Raw genomic sequence first — 25,048 nt, 5'->3', positions numbered from 1 at the left:
TTTTAAGACAACATTACAGCAGAATAAAAAATACACTCATTTCTAATTTGCATGTTCTAAATAAATCTTGCAATGCACTGCAATTTTGTAACATGCAAAGGATTCAAGTGTTAAAATAGATAAGAGATCAAGCACACGCAGTCAAATAAACCTTGTTACATTGTGATTTTATTAGATTCAAGAAAGTGAGGGCATTAACACCTACGAATTAACAGCATCTGCTTATCAAGGTCCCTACTCGAGAAAAAGAAACATCCATCATGTGAACAAAAATAAATATCTTGTATTTGTTTAAGATATATGCAACTGAATACAGGAGATTTAGAGGTGTCAGTTCTCTATCAATGTGATGAAGCCATTAATACGTGAAGGTTTGCAACTTCTATTCTTAAACAATCAGTACTGATCTATATGCTTAAATGAAACTATCTTACAAATCCTTTGAACAGGGAAATGTTATCAAATGGCACATGTAAATTCATTCTGGCATAAAAAACAGACAGAGGTCTTGACACGATGGGCATTAAGGTAAATGTGTTGCATCTTACATTGCGTCCAAGGTTGTGAGACCTGAGCATCTTAAAAAAAACAACAACAGTTGAAAAGTGTTCAGTCTATGAATTCCTGCCCTAATAGAGCCCGACCGGTCATAGATTTTTGGGTCTGTTACTTTCTGTGCTCTGATAATATTTAGCAAAGAACATACCCCCACTGATAAAACATTTATTAAAACAGTATGCGCTACAAACAGAAAAACATCTGTTGTTCTTCAAAAAAAAACTGATGTGAATGCATTTTAAGAGGTATTTCTTAACCGTTTATAACATTATTTAGTATACCCAAGTAGTCAAAAAATCTAGTTTCTACCACACTTAACCATGCATAACGTCTACTACATTAAAGACAAAATAATTGCCTAACTTTCAAATATTAATGTAATGTATAAATAGTTATTTTTAAATAAATAAATATCTTTGATATTTACTACACCACAGGCCTCAGGGAAGGGCTGTTCACTTGCTGTTTAACAGCCTTACCAGTGTCGTCCATGAAGAAACCGCAGAAACATCCAGAAAATATCAAGTGTACATTGGTCTTAATGAGACAAAGATGAAGTGATATACCATACGCAGTACAATAACCTGAAAATATGGAAGCTCTTAATACAAAATTAAGTAAAGTAGAGATCCTTTTCAATCCTGTAAAACATTTTACAATTTTTTGACCCTGCAAACTTAAAAGGCAATGCTTGCTTTTCTCCCATCCCCATTTATGCATTTGTTTCTGTCAACCAAATAACCGGTCGGACTCTAATCTTAAAGGCATCGCTGGGTAAGAACCTGGATAGAAAAACTCATCCAAGCCCTCAGTCTGAGGCCTGTCATAGTACTGTGTGGGTACACAAAACAAACGAAAGAAAGTAAAATCAGACAGGCACTGTCACTTACTCTAATATTTCTACAGTATTACTGTCCCTACCAGAGGTAGTATCTATCAATGCCAGTCTATAGTGTCCTTTAAAAAGACAACAGTAAAGGAGGCAAGTCTTACCAAGATGAGCATCTGCATGTGACACTATCTTGACAAGTACAGCAGAAAACCTGACCGTTATCGGCATTGTGCCTCGGGTGGAGGAAAAGTCTTGCAAGACAATATTGTTTTGAAATCTTCCCTTGGAGCAACTAGCGGAGCATGTGGCCTCAGAGGAAAGGGTCCACACCCAGTCCCATGAATGCATTATCATCCATATTAAAAGAGGACTCGTAAGTCTGTTGGGTGTTCTGATGCATCTTTTGGTGATGCCGGAGGTTGGACTTGCTAGAGAAACGCTTGTCGCAAAGGGGGCATGAGAACGGCTTCTCTTTGGTGTGGATGCGCCTGTGGCAGATAAGCTGGGTGGAGACCCGGAAGGCCTTGCCACACTCCAGGCACTGATAGCGTTTGGGCTCTGTGTGAATACGCCGGTGATTCTTCAGCGCCATCAGATTAGTGAACTCCTTTTGGCAGACCGAGCAGAAGAAAGATCCGGTCTTGTGGCTGTTCTTGTGGTTGAGCAGCGAGCCGGCGTGGCGGTACGTGCGTCCGCAATGCTCGCAGACGTGACTCTTCTCCTCCCTGCCGTCTCCCTCTGTACTTTCTTGCTGCTCGTGGGTTTCAGGAAATCCATGCACTCGGCTAAAGGCCGAATCGATCTTTGGAAGGCTTTGAATTCCCATCTGTTGATCCAATGCGGAGTCCCAGCCCAAATCTTGTTGCATCTGCATATCCTGCTTATCATGTGACTGCCCTTGCAAGTTGACATGGACCTCTTGGTGCTGCTGATAACTGACTAGGTTTGGGAAGTTCTGCTGACACAAGTTGCAGTAGTACGGGAGGCTTTTACTATGCACCTCCATGTGGCCCTGCAGATGTGCAAACTCGCAGAAGGTTTTCCCGCAATCTGGGCAGCAGTGGCGAGCCATTTGAGAGTGGCTCTCCAAATCCAGCGGGTCGGTGAAGGTTTTGAGGCAAAGAGTGCAGTGCAGGAGATCGGCATTATGGGTCTTCTTGTGATTGAGGAGGGAACCGGCATGTCTGTAGGAGCGTCCACACTGATCACATCTGCACAGAAACATGATAAATGTGTTTTTAAAGAGAAAAACAAATACAAATACTGAAAGTAGGCTTTGTTACATCTGCACATTTATGTCTCAACCTGAAAAGTTATTAAATACCAAAAAACTAAAAAGGTTAACTGTTGAAACATAAAAAGAGTGAGAATGTTTAAAGGTCCGTTGTATAAAATTTAGCGGCATGTAGTGGTGAGGTTGCGAATTGCAACCAACGGCTCACTCCACCCCTCCCATTCGAAGCACTATGGAGGCTGACACAGAACTAAGATGTCGTCACGTTTTCGCTTCTTTGCAGAAGGAGATAATGTATATACGAAACACGCTCTGTAGAACAGTTTGTCCGTTTAGGGCTACTGAAGAAACAACATGGCGAATTTCATGTAAGGGGACCTGCAGTGTGAGTAGATAGAAATAGCTCATTCTAAGGTAATAACAACATCACGCTTCATTATGTAAAGTCTTTATACACCTCTGAAGGCATAGTTATGTATATTATATTCCATTTCAGTCAATAGATCCTCCAAAAAATTACACACAGCACAATGGAAGAAAAGGAAAATACTCACGTATAGCATTTGTCACTGCCATCTTGATTGACAGTTGAGTTTGGATTGCCGTTTTTGTAACAGCGATGCCTCTTAAGTCCAGACCTTCCCTGAAAGCTTTTGCCACATGTTTGACAGCTATAGTGAGAGATTCCCCGAGCATGGATTTTCTGATGGTTGTAGAGGATGCTAGAGAGCCGGAAAGCTTTGCCGCATGTAGGACACACATACTTTTTCTTCTGCGTGTGAATGCGAGTGTGGTTTCTTAAAGCCATGGGGTTGGAGAAGGGTTTGGCACAAAAGGAGCAAGAGAAATGGCCTGTTTTGTGAGTGTTCTTATGGTTTAACAAGCTACCTGCGTGACGGTAACTACGACCACAAATGTTACACTTGAACGGTCGTTCTTCTTTTTCTAAAGCCACGCTTTCACCGTCAGCATATGCACTTCCTGCGGGGGCCGAATCAGTGCTGGGCTCTTCAGTACAGCCGTGTCCTAAAAGTAGCTCAGTATCAGGAAACACCAAATGGCAGCGCTTGCATTTTAAGTCCTTTTCTTGTTTATGACCCTTGACTTTTCCTCGCGCTGCTCTGGTTTTTTTATTGGTCGAACAGGTGTGGTTAAGTAACTGTTTTTTTCCCCTGAATGCCTTCCCGCAGTCCTGGCAGCGGTGTGTTTTGACCGAAAAGTGTATTCGTAAATGGTTCTTCATTGCTAACTGGTTGGAGTATGTGTTGTTGCAGAGAGCACAGTAATATTCACCGGTCTTATGTGAGTTCTTGTGGTTGACCAAGCTCCCTGCGTGACGATAGCTTCTTCCACACTGATCGCAGACGAAAGGCCGTGGGTTGCCGGGATCTCCCATACGGCCTTCCTTTTCGTGGTTGCTTAGGGCTTGACGTTGCTTACGGCGTCTGCCGATTCTCTTTCTGATTGAATTAGGCCCCTGCATTCCGCTCCCTGAGGCATTCCCACTCATCTGCATGAGCGTCTGAATCTGTCTGTTGAGCTCCTCAATCTTAGCCTTGTTTTCCTGATGGACCCTCTGGTGATTCAACAGTTGTTTGTGGATTTTAAACGCCTTCCCACATTCTGTGCATCTATGCCTGAAAGAGAAAAGAACAACCATTAGATAAACAAGTAGAGGCTAGAGGACAATCACATTTTGGATTGTTTTTTTCTTAAAGGGACAGTGCACCAAAAATATTTATTTAGTCATTTATTGACACTAATGTCATAAAAAACCTGTATGTGACTTTTTCTTCTGTGGAACACAAACTAACATATTTTGAGAAATATATCTTAGTGGTTTTGTGTCTGTACAATGAAAGCCAATGGGGGCCAATGTTGTTTGGTTACCAATGTTCTTCAAAATATCTTTTTATTTCCAGAAGAAAGTCATACAGGTTTAAAGTGACACAAGTGTGAATAAATGATGAAAGAATTTTCCTTTTTGGGTGAACTATCCCTTTAAATCATTTTATGATGGATTTTAATACTTGCTTTTTGACGTCAAAGTGTGTCCTCTGGTGGTTCTTGAGGGCCAGCAAATTATAAAACCGCTTTTGGCAGACAAAGCAGCGAAACACCCCAGTTTTGTGAGACTTTTTATGATTGAGCAGGGATCCTGCATGCCGGTATGAACGACCACATTGATCACACTTGTACTGTCTTTGTCCATCACGTAGGCTCTCCTGTAAAAGTTCGCGTTGAAATGTACTTCTAAGAAGTGGCTTCATCTCAAATCTTTCCTCCTCCTCCTGTTCTTCTCTTTCTCCTGTGCAGTTATTAAGGTGATAAACGTCACTGCAGCTTATACCACACTTCCCACAAATAATACTTTCTACTTCCACTTTAGGCTTGAGCTCAGGCTGGTCGTCTATTACATTTTGTTCAGTTGCATCATCTTCTGTATTGCCATGCAAGAGCTGGTGGGCTTGTAGGTCTTGTTTCGTAGCAAAGCTCTCTCCACAAGTGCTGCAGATGATCAGACTGCCATCACCCTGCGGATTGTCAATGGGTTCGTCTTGCTTTACCTCAAGGGAGGACAAGGATGAAAGACCGGATGCTGAAGGTGTGGCGTGACTCTGAGTGTGACCTCGCAGGTGGCTTCGTAAAGCACGCATGCTAATGTAGTGATTCCCACACACGGAGCACTGATACATCTCTCCATCATCCTCATCCTCACCGTCATCTTCTTCGCACTGAGACTCATTTTCATTGTCACACGTCTCAACGTGCATGTTGTGAAAAGACGTCTGCTCTCCAAAGTACGACTCATCTTCACTGCCGTTGTGTTCCTCAAAACCAACATGCTCCTCTGACTCTCCTAAAAAATCTTCATGCTTTGTGTTGTTAAACTCCATGTGACCGGATGAGACGTTCGTCGGATATTGATGATTCAGGAGGGGACACATATGTGACTTGATTCCTGCGATATCGGTAAATGTCTTTCCACAATCGGCACACATGTGCCTCTCCATTAGAGGTTCAACCTGAGGTAGGTGCATTGGTCTGTCATCTGGAAAGGAATTGTCAAACTGCTCACAAAATTCAGTAGCATTCGATTCGTGCTCCCCATCGGTCGAGTCAACCAGATCCTGAGGAAAGCTTAACATCCCGCTTATATCTCTCTCATGTGATGAAAAGCAGCTCTGCTGATTCTCATGGGTCAGGGGCTCTGAAGAAAGCCAGTCACCCTCGGTACTAACAGGCAAAGAAGCAGGCTTTCCTTTATGTATCCGAAGGTGGCTTCGCAGAGCCGCCAGATGAGGGTAATTCTTGCGGCAAATGGAACACTGAAAGATGCCGGTTTGATGGGAGCGTTTGTGATTTATGAGACTACCTGCATGCCTGTAGCTTTTGCCACAGATGTGGCACTTGAAACGGCGATCGCAACTGTCAGCATCTTCTACTTTGATGTTATCAGTACCCTGTGCTGACTGACCGAGGTTGAGGTTCTCTGATAGGGCCATTGCCTGTCCCTGAGCATGAATATTCAACGAATTATCATCCAAAGAGTCGGGTACATATGCATGACCATTTTCAATCGGGCCCTCTGACTGGTCAAAATCAACGGCTTTGTCGAGTAACGCAGGCAACGGTGGAGTATCGCTGGAGGGGGGATAGGGGTTAGACTCTGGGGATTGAGTAACACTATCACTGTAAGTGAAACTGTGCTCCTCTGATAGGTTCGTTGGTAACTCGAATGACACAGAGGAGGAGTTGTGCAACAAAATATGATTTTGAAACTCATCATCATTAGGGAATACAACCTGACAAAGGTGACAAAAATGTACATTGGCATCACCATTTTGTGGCATGGCATGGGAGGCCAGCTCTGACTTGCAGTCTGGGAGGGCAGCATTAGAGGTCTGAGCAGTTGGATGACCTCGGGTTTTACTGTGGATTCGCTGGTGGCTATTAAGGGCAGCAAGATTGTTAAATTGTTTAAAACAGACTGGACACTCAAAAAGTCCCATTTGATGAGTTTTTTTATGATTTATCAGGCTTCCGTGGTGTCTGTATGTCTTGCCGCACATGTCACATTTAAACGGCCTGTCTCCAGTATCATCGTCAGCGGCAGTGTCACTTCCTGGTGTTGAGCTTGGAACATGTTCCGATAACGTACCGTTACTAAGGCTGCTTATAGGAGCAATGTTCAGCTGCATGTCTGGTTGCAGATCTGGTATAATATCAAAATCCACCTCATCTAGATGTGGCAAATCTTCAACTTTAAAAGCACATTCTGGATAATTCTCTGTTCTGCTCCTCCCTTGAGACTCTTTATTGCGATGGACCTTCTGATGGGTGGCCAACTGAGTTGCCAGACGAAAGGCCTTTCCGCATATCGTGCATGAGTATTTCTTTCTAGATGTGTGGATGCGTAGATGACTCTTCAGAGCCAAAGCGTTAGAGAGTTTCCTGGAGCATATATGACACTGAAAAGAACCAACCTCATGGGTTTTTCTGTGGTTGGCCAAACTACCCGCATGCCTGTAGCCCCGCCCACATTCCTCACATCTGAACTTGCGTTCCTCTTCAGAATGATCATAAGTGTCAGTATGCTCCAAAAGTCCAGCCATGCTTGCAAGTACTTCACCACGCCGCCCACGTGAAACGCCTTTGGTCCCACCAGGCTCTTGCATAGCCGTAATGGTATAGTATAATAATGAGAAATGTCAACAAAAGCCAGTTTGAATGATTGTGAGGGACACACCTTTTAGAAAAGGTAAGGTCCTTGCCCTCACTGTTATCAAATCGGCCTGTTCGGTGGGGTCTGAACGTGAAGGCAACATTTAAAAACTTAGCTGAGAATACATTCTGTTCCATTCCATTGGAAGTGTGTCATTGAATTTGGACGATGATGAGCGCAGGTTCTGGATGGGAATCTGTAACAGAAAAACCCATACATTATTCACCAGAAAGTTCACACGGGGTAGTTGCATAAGAGAAAGTCAATAATCATGAAAAACAAACAAAAAGAAACAGATTTAAAAGTGATTAATTAACAACACCAGCTCATAGTTTATATAACCAAGTCAGTACATAATAAATGTATATTATAAACAATGCATCCAAACTTGGAGAGAACTACTGAAACATAACCGCAGAATAATATTTTGTGTAGACTTAACAAAAACGTGACTTTTCACATGTATTTTTTCAAATAATAAAACCAGTTAAAATAACTATTGCAGCTGGGTAGTTAACAAATATACTGCAAATGTGTCCCATGGTGTGACAGCAAAAAATTTGAAAAAACTAACAATGAAAATGAATGTCTCTTAAGCTATTTTATATTAAAAATACAACATTAATATTACAAAATAATAATATATTCTTAAAAGTTTGTTTTCTGCATTTTTGCTATGTCACACCATAAGACAAATGTACAGTATGCAGCCGCAGAAAAAAATACGAGACCATTAAAAATTATTTTCAGTTTTTCTGAATGTACTATTCATAGATATTTATTTAGGTAAAATTATCATTTTTGTTTCATTCTGTGAACTACAAACAAAAAGTCTTCTAAATTTCAAATAATAATATTGTCTCTATCTGCATTTATTTACAAAAATAAACATGGAGAAACAGGTCATTTTCAGAAAAGATTATCTGTATTTTTTCAGACCTCAAATAGTACAAAGAAAGCAAGTTTGTATTCACTTTTAAGCAATACAACAGGATTTGTACATGCATTTAGGAAAAGTAAAAACAAAAATTATGAGATACACTCGATTTTTATGATGGTTTTCTTGTGTCTTGTCATGCTGTCAGTCTTTCACATTGGTGTCGGATGACTTAAAAGTCACTCCTGAGGTTTGATTTTGTTGAAATTCAACAGACACTGTACTGGAATGGCCACAATACATCTAGAAATGCTTATTAAATTATTATTATTATATTTGGAATGGTCTCTCTTAATATTTACCCCGGCTGCATGTGTCAACTATCCAGCTGAAAACATGCAAAAAACACCACTACATACAGACGTTTTAAACAAGCAACTAACTTGAAGTTTATACATGTTATAACAGTCCGATACATGAATGTGATATTAAATTTAATCAAACATCCATAAGCCACTGAAGTCAATTTAACATGAATAAAATCAAACTCTTCTTGACACATGGGATGTGCTTAGTCTCTCTCGTTCGTAAAGCACAATTTTAAAGGATCCAAATATTTAAAGAAAATAACGCTGACACAGCGAATTTGTCGGGACGTGGCTGAATGAAGGATCAACTTCAGCGGCCAACTTACGTTAGATGACAGACTGTGCCACACAATGGAGCTCTATTTACACAGTAAACATTTCCCAAGCACATTATCTTAACAGCTAACTACATACAACATAATCATGACATTGATATCAAATCAAATCAAGCGATTTAATAGTCATCCTAACAAATTCAGTAGACAAAACATCACTATTGAGATTATCCGTATAGAAATACATCTGAAGGCAATAGCATCTGATAGCTTTGTGAGCGAGTTAGCATCTGGTGGCTAGCAACTGCGGCTAACTGAAATCAACGGAAGCTGCGAAATGTATATTTTAAAAATACGTACTTAATGCTGTAATCTCCTTCGTGTTGTTTTGGTACATGTAACGTTTGCATTCCATTCAGTTAATTTTAGTTTCAGGACGGGCGTGTTCGTCCCCCCTTTTACCAATTGTCTTTTCCCCATCCCACTCGACTCACTTCCTGCTCTTGTTGCTAGGAAACAGGAAATGTGCATCAGTGAAAGTAGTCCGTCTTGTATTCTTATACGACTTCGGACGTTTTAAAGCTGTTATTAATAACCACATGAACTCTTACACATGATTAGATAGCACACATGCCACACATAACCTGACCACGTCATTTGTGCCCTTTTTCTATTTTCATTTATTGTTAAAATTGTAGTGGGCATAGATCATTTCTCCTCCCACATACTTTCTCTCCACCCATTCTGCCCTACTCACCGTACATTGTAGTCTGTAGATACACATCGGTAGGACCATCAAAAGATCAATGAGGTGACTCTGTTTAAATTAAAATAGCAGACAATTTTAAATGACATTCCCAAGCTGGCGACGTGAAGTCATTAAAGGCTCACATCTCTGCGCTCGCTGGATAATGTCGTCATGGTCCTAGAGCCGTCGCACCTTTCTGGGATTGAACGATTAATTCACGATTAATTCTTTTTCAAAGATTTTAAAGAGACAACCGCCCGACCTGAGAGGACAAACGGTACGTATCATAAATAATGCGTTTTTCAAAATAGTGGTGAAGCATAACCGAACCTGTATTGACCAAATATAGCTATTATGATGGGGGTGACAGAAGTATATGACTGTAAATTGCTTCGCATGTTCAGCGGTCCTAAAGCCAGCCATTTTGTGTTGCACTGCTTGCTGAAATAGTTTTTGTTTGCCTTAAAAGGCCTGCTGATTATCATTTGAACTGCCACTGTAATCCATTTGCATCGCTTCGATCTGATCAAAGTCTTTGTGGCTAACGTAACGTTAATTTCTATTTAGGCTTAATTGTAATGCAGTTTTGAACTCGAGCTGCCCAGATGCCAACTTCCTTTGACAACAAGAGCGCTAATAGTCCCGGAGGTCCTAATGCCGGCCATTTTGTGCCGGCCCCTCTATTCTAGCTCCTTTTACCATCAATTACAAAAGTACCATGGTAACCATAGTTTTTGCCAAAATACTGTATAATAAACAATACAGTTATTGTTATGAAAATATATCTGGGTTAACCTGTTAGCCACTACAGTCATGAAAACTAAAACCAAAATAAATAACAGAAATATTCTGAAGACAATAAGCTGTGGCAATGAGATAGAAATATGGAAACCATGCACCATAAATTTATAAAATAAAGTTTAAAACAGAGTAACAATTACTAAATTGATTTAAGGTACAAACTGAAGACACTCATTGTCGACCTTTTCTCCCCAGCAGTTTCAAGATGACCTCAACCCAACCAGGTAGCCCACCAATGGCAGAGCAGTATACACCACCACCTTCAGAGACTGAGCCAAGCAAAGGTCAAGAGAACGTCTCAGAACAGCCAACGAGAAAAAGAGGCAAAGGACGACCAGCAAAAACTCTGCACACTTTTAAATGCTCAACATGTCAGGAGGCCTTTGGCAGCCCTTCATCTCTACAGAGTCACAAGCTCTCGGTACACGTTAAAGACAAACAGCAGCAATACACCTGTGCTAAATGCACCAAGACTTTCTCCAACCGGGCACAACTTTCCAAGCATCAGCGCTCCCACTCTATTCAGCGTCCGTTTCAGTGCCCGCAGTGCCATAAGGCTTATAAAACGCAGACAGAATTACGCAACCACAGCCGTTCCCACACGGGAGAGAAGCCTTTTGTTTGTACTGACTGTGGCAAGGCCTTCATGCAGGCCATTTGTCTGCGTATCCACATGACGCAGCACAGTGGCGAGAGGCCGCACACCTGCCCTCATTGCTCTAAGAGCTATCCCACCTTATCTAAGCTTAAAGTGCATCAACGCACACACACAGGGGAGAAGCCTTACTTTTGCACAGAATGTGGCAAGAGTTTCGCAGACCCATCAGTTTACCGTAAGCACAGGCGTAATCACCAGGGCCACCGACCGTATTCTTGTGATCAGTGTGGTAAAACGTACACAGAACTGAAGGACTTGAAGAACCATGAGCGTTCACACACGGGGGAGAAGCCTTATCTGTGCTCTGACTGTGGCAAAGCTTTCTCCCGGTCATCCTCTTTAGCTTGCCACCTGCGAATTCACTCTAAAAGCAAGCCGTACCAGTGTGAGCAGTGTGGAAAAGGTTTTACTCAGCTCTCCTCTTACCAGTCCCACCTTCGTACGCACTCGGGCGAAAAGCCCTTCCTGTGTCCACAGTGTGGCAAGATGTTCTCAGATCCCTCAAGCTTCCGGCGACACCAGAGGGCACATCAAGGATTCAAGCCGTACCCGTGCGATAAGTGCATCAAGAGGTTTCGTCAGCCGGCTGACCTGGCGGTGCATCAGCGCGTGCATTCTGGTCAGCGGCCCTACAAATGCCAAAGCTGCGATAAGGCTTTCGTTGCTTCCTGGGATCTGCGCCGACACATGCTGGTTCACACTGGCCTGCGGCCTTTCTCCTGCACGGAGTGTGGCAAGTCCTTTGCAGAACGCTCCAGTCTTAACAAACACAGGAGGGTGCATTCAGGGGAACGTCCTTTTAAATGCCAACTGTGCTCTAAGTCGTTTGTTGTTGCTTCTAGTTTGCGTAAACATGAGAAGACGCACTCCTCAGAAAGGCCCTTGGAGGACCAACCTGCTCCGGTGTTCCCCACCACCCTTCCCCAGTTCTCATGCTCTCATTGTGATTTGATATTTGGGACATGGGAGGAGGTGCAGGCCCACGCCGGTCTTCACACCATCTCTCCTCCAGCTGATTCTACAGTATCAGCATTACCCATCGGTACACACGTTTGTGTGACCTGCCAGGCAGAGTTTGTTCAGCTGGCTGATCTGCAAGCTCACGAGAAAATGCACCCTAAGCCACGCCCCCACATTTGTGACAACTGCGGTAAAGCTTTCCTGAATAAAGCCGGCCTTCGTAAACATCAGCGCATCCACTCGAACAGCCGTCCTCATTGCTGTACTATCTGTGGCAAGGCCTTTCTGTTCGCCGCCTACCTTCGCAAACATTTACGCACTCACCGCGACACAGAGTCCTCAGTCTCCCTTCCACAGACAGACATTGTACACAGCCGACCCCTACCGTCTCCATCAAACACTGCATCACCCGAATCAGAATCTGCTACTATTTCTCTGACTGTTCCTGTGACTGTACCCGCATCGGCATATCAGACAATGCCAGCCCATGTATTTATGGACAAGGAAGATGGGCTTTGAAATTATTGGTGACTGGCTTCTTTGAACACAGAAAGTGTTTTCAATGTTGTTTTTGCTCTTCTGTATTTAAAATCTTTGAAAAAAATATTCATTTTTTAATTTGACAAAATGCTTAAATAGCAATCAGAAATGGTCTTAATTTGCCCTGTGATAGAAGTGGAATCACTTCTTTGTTAAAATTTAATTTTCCGTAAAGGTGTGCCAAGGTGTGCTATTTTACGAAATGTCTAATAAAAATGTAGTCAGTTCATGTCACACTTTTGTATCATAATCACAGGTGTAATCTGATAAATTATGTTTATACACTTTAAAGGGTTTAATATTTAAAAGATGGTTTTATTGAGAAGACCAATGACTTATTTAAATCAATAAATATCCCTCAGATGACAACAGAACAATTTTGGACTGTATTTTTAATTCACAGTGTAAATGGTGGTTTGAATCATTCACTGTGATTACATGATATAATGTTTGTATACTGTATAATTTGTTTGTTGAATCTAATTTCCTGTCCACAGTTTTTCTCAGATTTATTCCAGACACTCTTGTTTTTTCCATCACATGATTTCAGACATTCAGATCTGACCCATTTAAATATTGTTCACTTTCTTTAAATAGAACTAGAAGTTAAAAGGATTTATGTTTAACAAGTCTAATATTAAATGTATAGCTTTATTAACTATGAAAATTATTTAAATTGGATTAAAGCCACAATATGGAATATTTGGACCGCTAGATGGCGCACTTTCGAAACAACAACAAAAGGCGAATTGACGTTATGTAGGAGAATAGAATTATGGGACATGTCGTTTTCACCATCCTTAGGCGTATGGAGATCGCCCATCATGTTCACGGACGAGGTAATGAATTAATTTAATTTTATGTCATCGCAATGAATTAGTTTGCAAAAAACATGGAATCTAATGCTACGTTAGCCCGCGAATGATATTGGACTTTGTCAATTGATTTGGTAGCGTAATGCTACACAGTTTTACGTGTTTAAAACAGTCATACAGTTGTCGTTTAAACAGGGGCGGTTCTAGGGGGGCAGAGGGGTCCAGTGCCCCTGTGTCAGCACACTTGGCCACCCCACTGCCCCCCTAAATCTGGAATCGTTTCTGGAATTTTTTACCACAACCAAGCAATTTTGGGTGCGATGCACAGTTTGTCCTGCGAGTGACAGTAATGATGCTTGTGTGCCAAAAGGAAGATTACGCAAGCAAGACGCAAACAATGTCGAGTCTGTGCACCTTCAGAGAGATTACAGCTGTGTCCCAATTCGAGGGCTGTGTGCTTTGAAGGCTGCATTTTAAGACCAATTGTGTCACAGCAGCGCGACTGAAGGCTGGTAAGGCTGTCCCGATTCAAAGGTTGCTTCAAAAGCAGCCCAAAAATGCGACCTTCAGGGTTCCCACTCTTATTGAAAGTGCTTGAAAGTATTTTAATTTCTGACATATGAATTCAAGGACTGGAAAGTATTTGAAAACAGACATAGGTACTTGAAAGTGCTTAAATTAAACAAACTAGATTTTGTTAGTTGCATTGCGCTGTTAAAAATATTGGTTAGTGTTGCCGAAGCCAGAACAAAACAACGCTGCTGATCTGGGGGAAAGCGGGAAGAACTTAAAAAAAGAGGCTTTGAGTGGATGGATCGTGATCATGTGCAGTCCTGCATAAAACAGTCAGAGGCGTGGAGTTATTTAACTCGCTCAATGCCAGAGAAGTGCAAATTCAACGATGCTTGAGCTATAATAAAAATATGGTTTATCAAAGTAAAGATGTGGAGTACACCAGCAGGTTATGCATCAAGCAAAACGGTTAAGATCATTGTATACAGTCAAACATATGTTGTATTAAACCACTGCTAAATAAGTTTATTTTCAACTACGTTCATTTCAAGAATAATTTCAATAGTTATCATTATTCTTGTCAGTGAATTTGCCTTAAGAGTTTGAATCGTTTTTAGGATGTAAAGAAACACTGAAATGCTAGCTAGGTAGCATTGGTTTAGCGAAAACAAAAACATGCTCCCAGCAGTGTTATCTGTTGCAGTAATGAACTTTTGCTGTGTGTTTTTAGGCGGAGGTTTGGCTATTTGAGCTTGCTGTGTCTGAAGTCACTCAGTCATTTTTGATCAAGTTCACCATATCAGCAGTGATGGAATGAAATGTTTGAATGCTGGTGTATTCCTGCACGCGTCAGAGATCTGTACCTTTTAGAAACTGCTTTGTACATAATTTTGAATATAACAGTAATAATAATCATCACACAGTAATATCATATATTTTTATTTACAATTTATTTTACATAATGTCTTGAAACTTTCCAGAGCACTATTTACGCAGATTGACAGATGACATTGAGCGTACATAGCGTCCTCAGGTCACCGTCGATTACTTGTCACATTGAATGCTAAATAAATAAATTGAAAATAAAAATATTCAAATGAAAGGCGAATTCCAAACAGAAGTGAACTCACCTATGTTGTACTACTTTTGAAGGGCAGAACCCTTTGAATTAAGCTCCTTGAGGGCATTCTCATCTGTTTATTATCTAAACTAATAATGCACAATCATCCAGGTACTTGTCATTCTGACAAGTACAATAATAATAACATATATGAGATTATATTTACAAATGATTAAACCAAATTGAATGTTTGTCTTTTTTAAACTTTTTTCTTGCCTAAAAACCCAAAGTAAACATGTTTTCCCTGCAATAGGTTTGCATTTGTTGGAAATGGTTTAATAAAATATTTTAAATCAATACATAATACATGATATAATTTGCTCGAGGCAAGTAGCCATGTTAAAATCAGGATAATGTCAGGATAACTGACAGCCAGTCGGTTGTCATCGCAAAAGAAACCCCTTCTGTGTGATGCTTGTCTCCGCTTCAGTCCTTTATTCTATCATGATAAGCGGGCGCCTGTACTGTACAGTATCCCATACTTACATTGGAATATCTCCACAGTTACTATGAAAAATAAGCCAAATCACTAATTGACCAGTGTGAATTTTCTAAACTCCTCAAAACAACGAACAATTTTCTAAGTCTGACTATCTATATTATAAGTAACTCAAGACAAGACATTTTTATACTCCATGTAGACTGTAAATCATTAAAAAAACGATGTGAAATGTAAACGTTATTGTGCTTTTTATTCAAAGAAGCTCTCTTTTGTTTATGTCTTGTCCTCTCCAATATGGCAGCGTTGTTGAACCCATAACAGCAACAGGCCAAAGCCTTCAATGCGGTGTCTATTTATGTCTGTGACTGCATGTACCCTTTGCTAACAGACTTCTGAAATGGCCCTTTGTGAAGAGAGAAATCATAAAAAATTGTATCCTTTTCCCAAAGTGCCCGGCGACGGCACAAAAACACAGTTTTAAATTTGGCCAAAATGTGCTTGAAAAAGTCCTTGAAAGTCCTTGAATTTGGTGTTGAGGAAATTGTGGGAACCCTGGACCTTATTTCCGCAGGTTTTTAAGGATACAACAAATGTATCCTTCACAGCTTTGGCTATCCCGAGATTCATTGCGCGCCTATAACGGCTTGAAATTTTTTAATAATCTATCAAAACTTTAGTTAAATAAAAGTATGTAATTCACAAAAACAGTCAATTTCAGTGTTTTAATATTATATATGATACTGTTAATTAACATTATTGGTGCATTATTGTGTTTTTTGAATTTGTAAGGTTGGTTAATTTAATATACTGTTGGGCTGTTTTAATCTACATATTCTCGAAAATAAAATATAATTTTTCTGGCTCCGTATTTGTTTAAAAAAGTCAAAAACGTCTCTGCTGTGTCCTGCTGGCACCACGCAACAGGAGCAGCAGGTGACGCAAATCACGCAATTAGGAAATCCTCCGCGAGGCTAGACCATCTCATTTCAGTTCGCTTCTTGAACTTTTGAGGCTGCGTGCTTTGAAAACCAAGTCCTCGTTTTTAAGTCCGCGACCTTAAAGGTTGCAGTCCCTGAATTGGGACACAGCTTACGTCTACATCATACAGGTAATGGAAATATTTTGTAAAAATATAATGAAATGCATATCATTACACATCATATTAAAACACTGACCTATATTTTCCGTTGTTGCGCATGTTAAATCTACATATAAAGCAGTAGGCTAGTCGTGACTCGTGCCTATACAAAGAATCAGCAGCTGAACGTGTGTAACACACTAAAGAAATTTGATTTGTTAATGAAATGAGATAAAATATAACTTACATTTATTGGGGTGAATGTTTGATAAAATGCACTTTTGCCTTATAATTAAAATAAATGGTCTGTCATTCCCAAGGAATTAGCAGAGTTCAAGTAATCAATACATCTTATTCTATACTGTCCTGTATATTACATTGTATTTGAGAGTCCTCTTCATTTACACATTTTCATAATTTTCCCATTTGCAGTTAAAATGAAGAGAAAGAATCCTAAGGACATAATGTCCTTTTTTAATGAGAAAACTAAAGATAATAGTCAGTCAAGGCTGGAGAAAGAAGATGCTTCTGAAAAAGAGTCAGAAATGCACAATAGCTTAGAGAATGAAGAAAGTCCAGAAGAACAGAGGACCCATCAGCAAGGTGATTTAGTTGTGCAGAGAGACAACTTTTGTAACCCTGAAAACCCATCTGAAAAACATAAGTTTTTAGTTAACATGGCATTCACACGAAATTGTGCCAAAACCACATATATCACATGTGAAAATTTGGAAATTCATGTTTTTTTTCTTTGTGTAAAGGAAATACCTGATCATGTGACTCATGTTTAGATGACTGCTTAAGTAGATTTTTGGATATCTTGTTTGTGGGTAGTTTTTCATTCATGTATGTACATTTAAGGTGCAGAAAAGTGCCTAAATGTTATTATTGTTGTCATTGTTATTTTGACTATAAACAATGTGTTGTGAAATAAATGACCATGGAACATTAATTTGAGCTAAACTTGTTTTATTAGCTTATTAGTTTACTTCTAGAGAAAACAGTAATACATGACAGTGAAAAATGACTGAAAATGAATCATGACACATGTTAGTGTACCCCCTAAAAGCATAGTGTGGCCCCTGCCTGGCGCCCCCAGTTAAAGTAGTCTAGAACCGCCACTGTGTTTAAAAAGTAAATTGGAATGAACCCACAGTATTTACAAGTAACGTTACTTGCTGCATATTTTTGTGCGACATATACTGTATTTCATAGGGTAACTGCATTCATAACTATTCAAATAATCTGTGCATGAGTATTTCATGTACAATAAAAAAATGTGCTTACCTGTCTATTAAAACACATGCGAGAGTGGAGTCTGTGTCGAGTCCAAGTTGGTCGCGAAGCTCTCTCCATTTATAAAACGCTTTTATTAATATTAAAAAGGATATTAATCCTTGTTTAGCTGGCCTCCGTTACACCTGCTTGACTCATTTGGCCTACGTTACACTTTTTGGGGTTTCCTTGTTGCCGTATCGAAAAGGATCGATCCTAACATAAAAATATCGATACTAATGTGTTTTTAGCTTTTACTACTGATTTAATTTATTTACTAATGTAGCTAATAATTGTATAATGCTTTTTTTTTTTATTTTATTTTTTTTGCACACGTTGCTCCTCCCTGCCTTGCTGTGTTTTGTAGTCCGCTATCACGTGACTCAGCAGCATTAAGCGCAAGCACGCAGACGCTGCTGCAGCCCGCGAAAAGAAGAGGAGCGTTGTGTGGAGTTTTCACATCGGTGAATAAAAACACTGCGAACTGCGATGTATGGCAGTGGGCCTTTGGGGGTAAAAAGCCAAAGATTGAAAGTACTTTATTATTTAAGCACTTTATTTACTTTGTGTCGCAAACAATTGTGTGCACTTTGTTTATAAATTCACTTAAAAAAGTGTAATGAAAGGGAAACATGTTAATTTGTTCTATTATTTTGTCTAAACATAACACTGAACAAAAACGGAAAAGCAGTTTTAAAATCTTTGTTCTTGAGTAGGCTAATAATTTTGTCCACTTTGGGTTTTTTAAAAGCTAGAGAAGTAGTACTGGGAAAACGAGAAATTGTTTTGTTATATATCTTTTTTCTGTTCTGTTAATCTGTTATTGTTACCATTTTCCAGTAATAATTTGGGGCAAAGTTCATGTTTGCAAATTCGATTACAGGAATATATAACTAAATAAATAGATTTATTTGGTTTAAATGATGTCCAGTGTTTTAACATCTACATGATTAATTAGCCTACAGGCACATTAAGAGCACAAATCACAAAATATTTTAGTGGTCATGAAAATGTATTCAGATTTAGCATATTAATGATGCATTCATCTGATAAATCATGACATTTCAACTACAGGAAAGTAAATGTAAGTTCAAGTGAATGCTTTTTAAAAGTAAAAAGTATTGGTATCGGTATCGAAATCGGCAATACTGGCCCTGCATTTACTTGGTATCGGATCGATACAAAATTTTACAGTATCGCCCACCACTAGTAGTTTCTATAACCGGAAACTGGTGGTAGTGCGGAGCAGTGGATATTAAGTCACTGATATGCGACAAATACAAGGGAGACAAGGGACGGGCCATTATTTTAAATAGGAATTTCTCTGGATTTGCACATTCTTGGGAACATTTGGGATAATGTAAGTACACAACTGCATGAAATATATCACATGTGCAAGTGATTTTTGGATATTTCATAACAAAATTCTTCCATATTGTGGCTTTAAGGTCTGCCCAATATGCGCATGCCCGAAACAAGCTCAGGCAGCACCACTGCGCGCACAGGTATGCGACCGACCGCAGTTTCCTCATTCTGGCTTTGCGAGCACCTACTCAGCGTTCCATTCTTTTGGAAATTTGTTTTTGGTAAGTATTATTCATTTTTCAGTTAAGAATTGAGCTCTCTGTCTAAGAATGTATTTCATGTTATGTGATCAAAGAAAGTGAAACGTGGGCCATAATTGTTGGGTACCCACTACCTACTTCTTCAATTGAGACTTGTCAGTTAAGCAGGAACAGTCTAAAACATACTTTAGGTCTCGTTCCCCAACCCCATGTGACACAACATTTAAACACACGTTCAAGTTCATGTTGGTCTGTTTTTGTGCATTGTATAAACAAAGACGTCCTGATGCGCTTGTATAAGCTATACACTCTAAAAAATAATTCATGGCATCTGTTGGCACAACTTAATTTAATGAATTGGTGCAAGTCAAAAATCTAAAATTTTGGTATAATTAAAACTTTTAAGTGTGAAACTCTATTTTGATGAGTTGTGCTGACTTAATAATGTTGATAATTACTTAAGCTTAATATTGTGTGTAATTTTAACCTAAAAATCTGTGTTTATGTGTTTACGACAATATTTAAATTGCAGTAACTCAAAGTAATTGGCTAGATAACTTAATATTTCAACACCAATTGAGTTCCGGATTTCAAGACTCCTCCCATGTAACATACGTAAACAAGTTCAAACTCTATGTGTCAAGTGTTTGAAAAGCGTAAAATAAATTAGTTCATGTTCAATCATTTAACTTAATCTATTACAGTTGAGGGTACATGAATGATGCTTGTTGTATCAAAGTATAGCATTGCTGAGGATCTCCATTTCCCATCATGCTTTGCATGGTACTGGATAATAAGAGTTAATGTAGAAATACAAGTTATTTTATGGATTTTTATCAAGATGAGAACAGCATGAGACTTAATAATGTTTAATATTTTGTTCTCTCTGCATTTAAAAGGGTTTTAGTTGTTTTAAGAGGTTACCATTGTCCTGAAGGATAGAGCATTTGCTTAGGATATGGTTAGGCTCAAAGAAAATGACCACCAATGCTGTTTTACTCAAAAGGCGTCTCATTGGAGATCCTAGGTACAATCAGCTCTTGCTTTTAATCGTTATTGAGAATTTTGTAAATTGAGATATAAAATAAAAAAGTGTATTTGCAACCAGTGTGTTTGATTAAATCAGTATTAAAAAAGAGATAGAACAACTTATTAATTTCAATAATGATCAACAATTTTTAAGTTGGTGTTACTTAAAAATACATTTCATCTAAGAGAAAAAAGTAATCTGTCTGACCCAATGTAGTTTGTTGGATGAACTTAAGTTTGTTAGAAGTTGTCACAACTCAAAAATATTGATGCAAACTGTTACGTAATTTTTTTTGTTGAGTCTACACAATATTTTGTGTAGTAAAGTATCTTTTACTATAGTGCCCCAGGTAAAGTTTAAATCAAGACTTATTTTAGCGAATGCGACTGACATCTACGGAATTGCATGATCCTTCAGCTGGATAGAACATTAAATAATTTAAAACAAAATATTTATGTTTTATATGCTTTTCCGTTTTCCATTTCCTTATGTAATATTGATTAAACTGTGTTCTTAAAATAAACCTTTAATAAGTAACAACTTTGCTTGTGAGAAGGGTAATCACGAGGAATGTCCGCTTTAAATGAACATGGACAATGTAATCATGTTAACAAAAGTATATGTTTTAGGCTACATGTTTAAACGCAAATATTAAAGTGTATTATTAAAGTTTATTTAAATGAACTTGAGACAAGATTTATGACATTTTAGGTACTTGGTCACGCCTGTAATGTAAATATTACTTTTCACAGTTTGTTGAACAACAAGGGAATGTGGAAATCTCCTGCTGATAGTAAGTCATTTTTAGCTCAAATAATCAGATGTACTTATGTCATTTAATAAATATGGTATCTAATAATACTTTTTATTCTTCTTTTTAGGATTGTGAATGAGGCAGTGTAACAAATGCATATTGCACATAGCTAGCAGGTATCTTTTGCTTTGGAGCAGGTATTTAGGCAGACTTGTGTGTCACAATTTCAAGCTAATTCTTCAAAGTCATCAGCAAATGTTTATTTAGCATATTGACCATTTTGACAGCTATATAATATCTCCTGTTTCTAATGTTTCTGGCTGTTGTAGAGTAAATAAAAATCTCTTCTGATTGCATACCTGTTCTATTCCTGTTGTGATGAGTTTTCAATTAAAACACCTCAACCAAGTTTTGTCTGTCCTGATAATTAACTTTTTAATTTGAGGTTTACAAGCATAAACGTTTGACTTTATAAATGTGTACATTTCATTTAAACTGTATCAAGATTAACTGTATCAAAACAAGTTATACCAACACCATTACATTTCATTTCATTTATATCTTCAAGTCATATTTATATATATGTAATTTATATTGCAATATATCAATTTGATAGCATACGTAGATTTAATTTATCTCATTCAACTAACCGTTTAAATTCAATTAGGTTTCAGTTAAGAGTGGAGCTGCTAAATGTGTGAGAAACCATACTGATGACACTTACAGTTTAGCAGACTATATACAAAAGGGAAGCTCACAATTACACCACTGTTGGACAAACACACAGACCCGCCAACGCCCTAAGAAACAGGTATGGTTCTTTTTCTTTTTTCAAATCAAAGAGCTAAACAAACCTATTATAGACTGGCCTGATGGATTTGGTGACATTGATTCATTTTTTTGCAGTTAACTCCAGAAAGTTATCAATGTATTAAAATAGTTTTATGCAAACAAATTGTGCTTTCTATTTTCATGACTGAAACAGAAGAGACCTCAGAACCACCCTAGGGAACAATGGCAGCTATTGTTACAGGTCTGATCCCGATCCTCCGTACCGCAGTGGACTCCACCGCCACCTATAAAGCTCGCACCGTGTGGTTCGGCCTGCTCTGCATCCGCCTGGTCATGATCTTCCTGGCTCAGTTTCCCTGGAAAGCCCTGAACGAAGACTTTCAGTGTAACGGCACGGAAACCATCTGCACTAAATTCTGTTTTAATAAACATTTTGACCAGTCTATAATGATGACATGGCATTTTCTCTTCATCCTTCTTGTACTCTCGGTTCTTCTCATGGAGATGTTCTCTTCCCATGTTCGATCTTCAATCTTAAGGAAGAGGCAGAAAGAAATGTCTTCTCAAGCCGAGGAGGGGGATTCAGTGGATCCCACCGTGACTGTGGGTGGTAAGATGATGATAGATCTTCATAAGAGCAAAAAGAGCGTGTTGGTGTATATGTTTAGCGTGATACTGCGGATCGTTGTGGAGGGTTTATTCATGTACATCTTGCTCTACTGGGTTCTGCCTAAAGTGAGTGAGAACATATACCTATGTGATGCACAAGAGTTAGATAAATGTTCACCTGTACACCAGTGTGTTGTCCGTGGAGTAGCTGAAAAGAGAATGTCTGTCCATTCACTGCTGTTTATATCTGCCCTGGTCATTATTTACAGTGGTATGTTCTGTCTCTACTCCATATGTCACTATCTCTGTTAAAATGAACAAAAGTGCAGTGCATCTGACACTGAAAACCCTGATGTGTTGTTGTTTTTTGAACGCATGAATTACAAATCTTAGTTCATTTAATTTATTTACTTACAAAATCCATATACCTTTTTTGCTATAAAATGTTGATATTTGCATGCTATTCAGGTCATTTGTGTTTGCTGTGGTAAACATTTGGTTCAATGCAGTCTATTTATCTCCACAATAATGACAAGGCATGTCAAAAATGCAGTTTAGTGTGTTTCTGTGGACAACCAAGTTCATTCAGTGACTGACACTGAGGCGGTCCTAAATTTCTTTCAGTACTATTAAGTACATTGTATGAATACCAAGTTAAGAGAACTTAAATATATAGTTTTTGGGAGACCCATTAATCAGTCAAAAGGGGGAAACAACTTTACTAAAATAATTGAATAGTCAACTTTTTAAGAATTTAACTCAAGTAAAGATTTCCAGTCACTAGTACATAATGATACTTGATCAACAAGTTTACATTACAAAGGTTGTCAAGTTTTGCCAACTGAAAATTAATTTTTAATACACTTTTTCAAACACTTATCTGTTTTAATATGTCAACTTATTACATTTTACTGTGACGTGTATTGCAAATAATGTGATTGTTTTTTGTAATGTAATCATATTTGTAATTTGCTATTTATCTTTGCTATAAACAAGAACAAAAATTGGTTAAAATGCTAATAAGAGCTGTATGTCATCTTCCTTTTTAGAATCTTTGACATGGTGTTTCTGCATCAGCCATTTTTTGTGTGGGTTGGGTGAGAAGTCGTTTTGTGTGCGTCCATGTCACTTCATGTGAGTGCTGACCTAGCTGTTTCATTTCAGAGTCTAACAGTTGTTCTTAGACTTAGACTTATACCCAGGACATTTATTCAGTTTTCATAAACATGCCCAAAAGCATACTTCTGTGCATTTTGAGACAAAACAATGGCACTGATGAATTTTAAGACTTGTCCACGTAAAATGTTTTCAGTTTAGACAGCTATTTATTTTAGTCTAGGACTGGTCTTAAGCCCTGTACGGAAAACCACTCCTTAAACTTCTTAACAGTGTATGTGACACAATAGCTATTGATAAATGAACTAAGAGGAGAAATAACAAAGTGCCATCATTGATGCTTGCTTTTGCTGGTCAAATTTTATTTATAACATCTCTTCCAAAATGTACATGTATATATTAAATAAAGACCATTCTTAACTATAGCTCCATGTTTTGAGCATTTTTAAGTAGTACAAGTTTAAGGTAATCACAACACATTTGGCTGGTTGAAAAAACATTTGGCTGGTTGTGCAGGTTAGTTGCAGAGGTCTGTGCTGCAGCAGTGTTTGTCAACCTGTTGAGGCACTATAGCATCACACTCCGTATCGGTGGCACATCTGCGCACTTCACCATCTATGACAAAAAACACAAAACAGCTTTCAATAAAGAGTACAAGTTTTAACATTTGAAATAATGAATATGGCCTATACTCACAAGCTGGAGGATACATTGTGATCTTAATGCAGTTATTAAGACCAGAGGGGCATTCCTTCTCTTCCACTGTATCACAGGTGGGATTCACTTTGTCAATCTTTTGGCAGTAGTTACACCTCAGTGCCTGTGCAACTAATGACATCAAAAGTTTTAATAGTTTTTAGTTTTTACTGCCAAATTAAATATGAAACTTTCAAATATCTTCTGTTGTGTAATAAAAATCATAGTGCTCTTCCCTACTGTCTGCTATAATTAAACAAAAATAGGCTTTATGTGTATTGTATGATGTAACATTTTTATTCTATTATGTTAAAAAAGCATAGCCCGTTTGCTGTAGTATAAGCAGTACAAAGAAATTATTTTACAAAAAATGCTCTTTCACTCACCGCAGACGACACCTAAAAACACAATCACAACCAATGCACGCGATTCCATGTCTGTGCTTTAATCTAAGCTAATAGAAATGAATAGAAACCATTGATATATTAGTGAATTTAAAAGTGCAGAAATACAATTTTTTTGTTAATAAATGTCATTAACTAATAAAAATAAATAAAGAAAACAGGTAGTATGACACCAAATCTCTTACCTTCTTAGCCTGTACTGTTGCCCTATGAAATTAATCTTCGAGATCAACACAGCATATATATATATATATGACATGTG

The 25,048-nt window shown here is 38.6% G+C and overlaps 3 protein-coding genes and 1 long non-coding RNA gene across 7 annotated transcripts; 2 read left to right on the top strand and 2 right to left on the bottom strand.

The window, feature by feature from the left end:
* Nucleotides 1–148: 148 nt before the first annotated feature.
* Nucleotides 149–9,740, bottom strand: znf646 (zinc finger protein 646). Of its 2 annotated transcripts, XM_057358133.1 has the most exons (5): nt 9,628–9,740; nt 9,231–9,379; nt 4,659–7,546; nt 3,179–4,261; nt 149–2,601 (listed from the first exon to the last, which is right to left on the bottom strand). In XM_057358133.1, exons 3-5 carry the CDS (start codon nt 7,301–7,303, stop codon nt 1,701–1,703), a joined length of 4,629 nt encoding a protein of 1,542 aa, XP_057214116.1. In that variant the 5' UTR covers nt 7,304–7,546; nt 9,231–9,379; nt 9,628–9,740; the 3' UTR covers nt 149–1,700. The 2 variants fall into 2 exon arrangements, with proteins under 2 accessions (XP_057214116.1, XP_057214117.1); XM_057358134.1 differs by lacking the exon at nt 9,231–9,379 and having other exon boundaries at nt 9,628–9,733.
* A 40-nt stretch (nt 9,741–9,780) lies between these two features.
* On the top strand, nt 9,781–12,943 carry znf668 (zinc finger protein 668). 2 transcript variants are annotated; one of them, XM_057358136.1, is made up of 2 exons: nt 9,781–9,895; nt 10,615–12,943. In XM_057358136.1, the coding sequence occupies exon 2, from the start codon at nt 10,625–10,627 to the stop codon at nt 12,554–12,556; it is 1,932 nt and encodes a 643-aa protein (XP_057214119.1). In that variant the 5' UTR covers nt 9,781–9,895; nt 10,615–10,624; the 3' UTR covers nt 12,557–12,943. The 2 variants fall into 2 exon arrangements, with proteins under 2 accessions (XP_057214119.1, XP_057214118.1); XM_057358135.1 differs by having other exon boundaries at nt 9,783–9,895; nt 10,618–12,943.
* A 6,363-nt stretch (nt 12,944–19,306) lies between these two features.
* Nucleotides 19,307–23,853, top strand: gjz1 (gap junction protein zeta 1). 2 transcript variants are annotated; one of them, XM_057358530.1, is made up of 5 exons: nt 19,307–19,406; nt 21,168–21,208; nt 21,297–21,345; nt 21,837–21,980; nt 22,155–23,853. In XM_057358530.1, the coding sequence occupies exon 5, from the start codon at nt 22,184–22,186 to the stop codon at nt 22,880–22,882; it is 699 nt and encodes a 232-aa protein (XP_057214513.1). In that variant the 5' UTR covers nt 19,307–19,406; nt 21,168–21,208; nt 21,297–21,345; nt 21,837–21,980; nt 22,155–22,183; the 3' UTR covers nt 22,883–23,853. The 2 variants fall into 2 exon arrangements, with proteins under 2 accessions (XP_057214513.1, XP_057214512.1); XM_057358529.1 differs by having other exon boundaries at nt 21,297–21,366.
* Nucleotides 23,854–24,017: 164 nt separating this feature from the next.
* On the bottom strand, nt 24,018–25,025 carry LOC130569125 (uncharacterized). The gene is made up of 4 exons (XR_008964791.1): nt 24,972–25,025; nt 24,769–24,836; nt 24,383–24,514; nt 24,018–24,301 (listed from the first exon to the last, which is right to left on the bottom strand). It is a non-coding gene; the product is annotated as an uncharacterized LOC130569125 (long non-coding RNA).
* Between the last annotated feature and the right edge of the window lie 23 nt (nt 25,026–25,048).

Source organism: Triplophysa rosa, linkage group LG18 (assembly GCF_024868665.1).
Source record: "Triplophysa rosa linkage group LG18, Trosa_1v2, whole genome shotgun sequence".
Classification (NCBI taxonomy): Eukaryota; Metazoa; Chordata; class Actinopteri; order Cypriniformes; family Nemacheilidae; genus Triplophysa; species Triplophysa rosa.
Note: the sequence above shows the minus strand (reverse complement) of the source record. Positions and strands in the feature narration are given on the sequence as shown.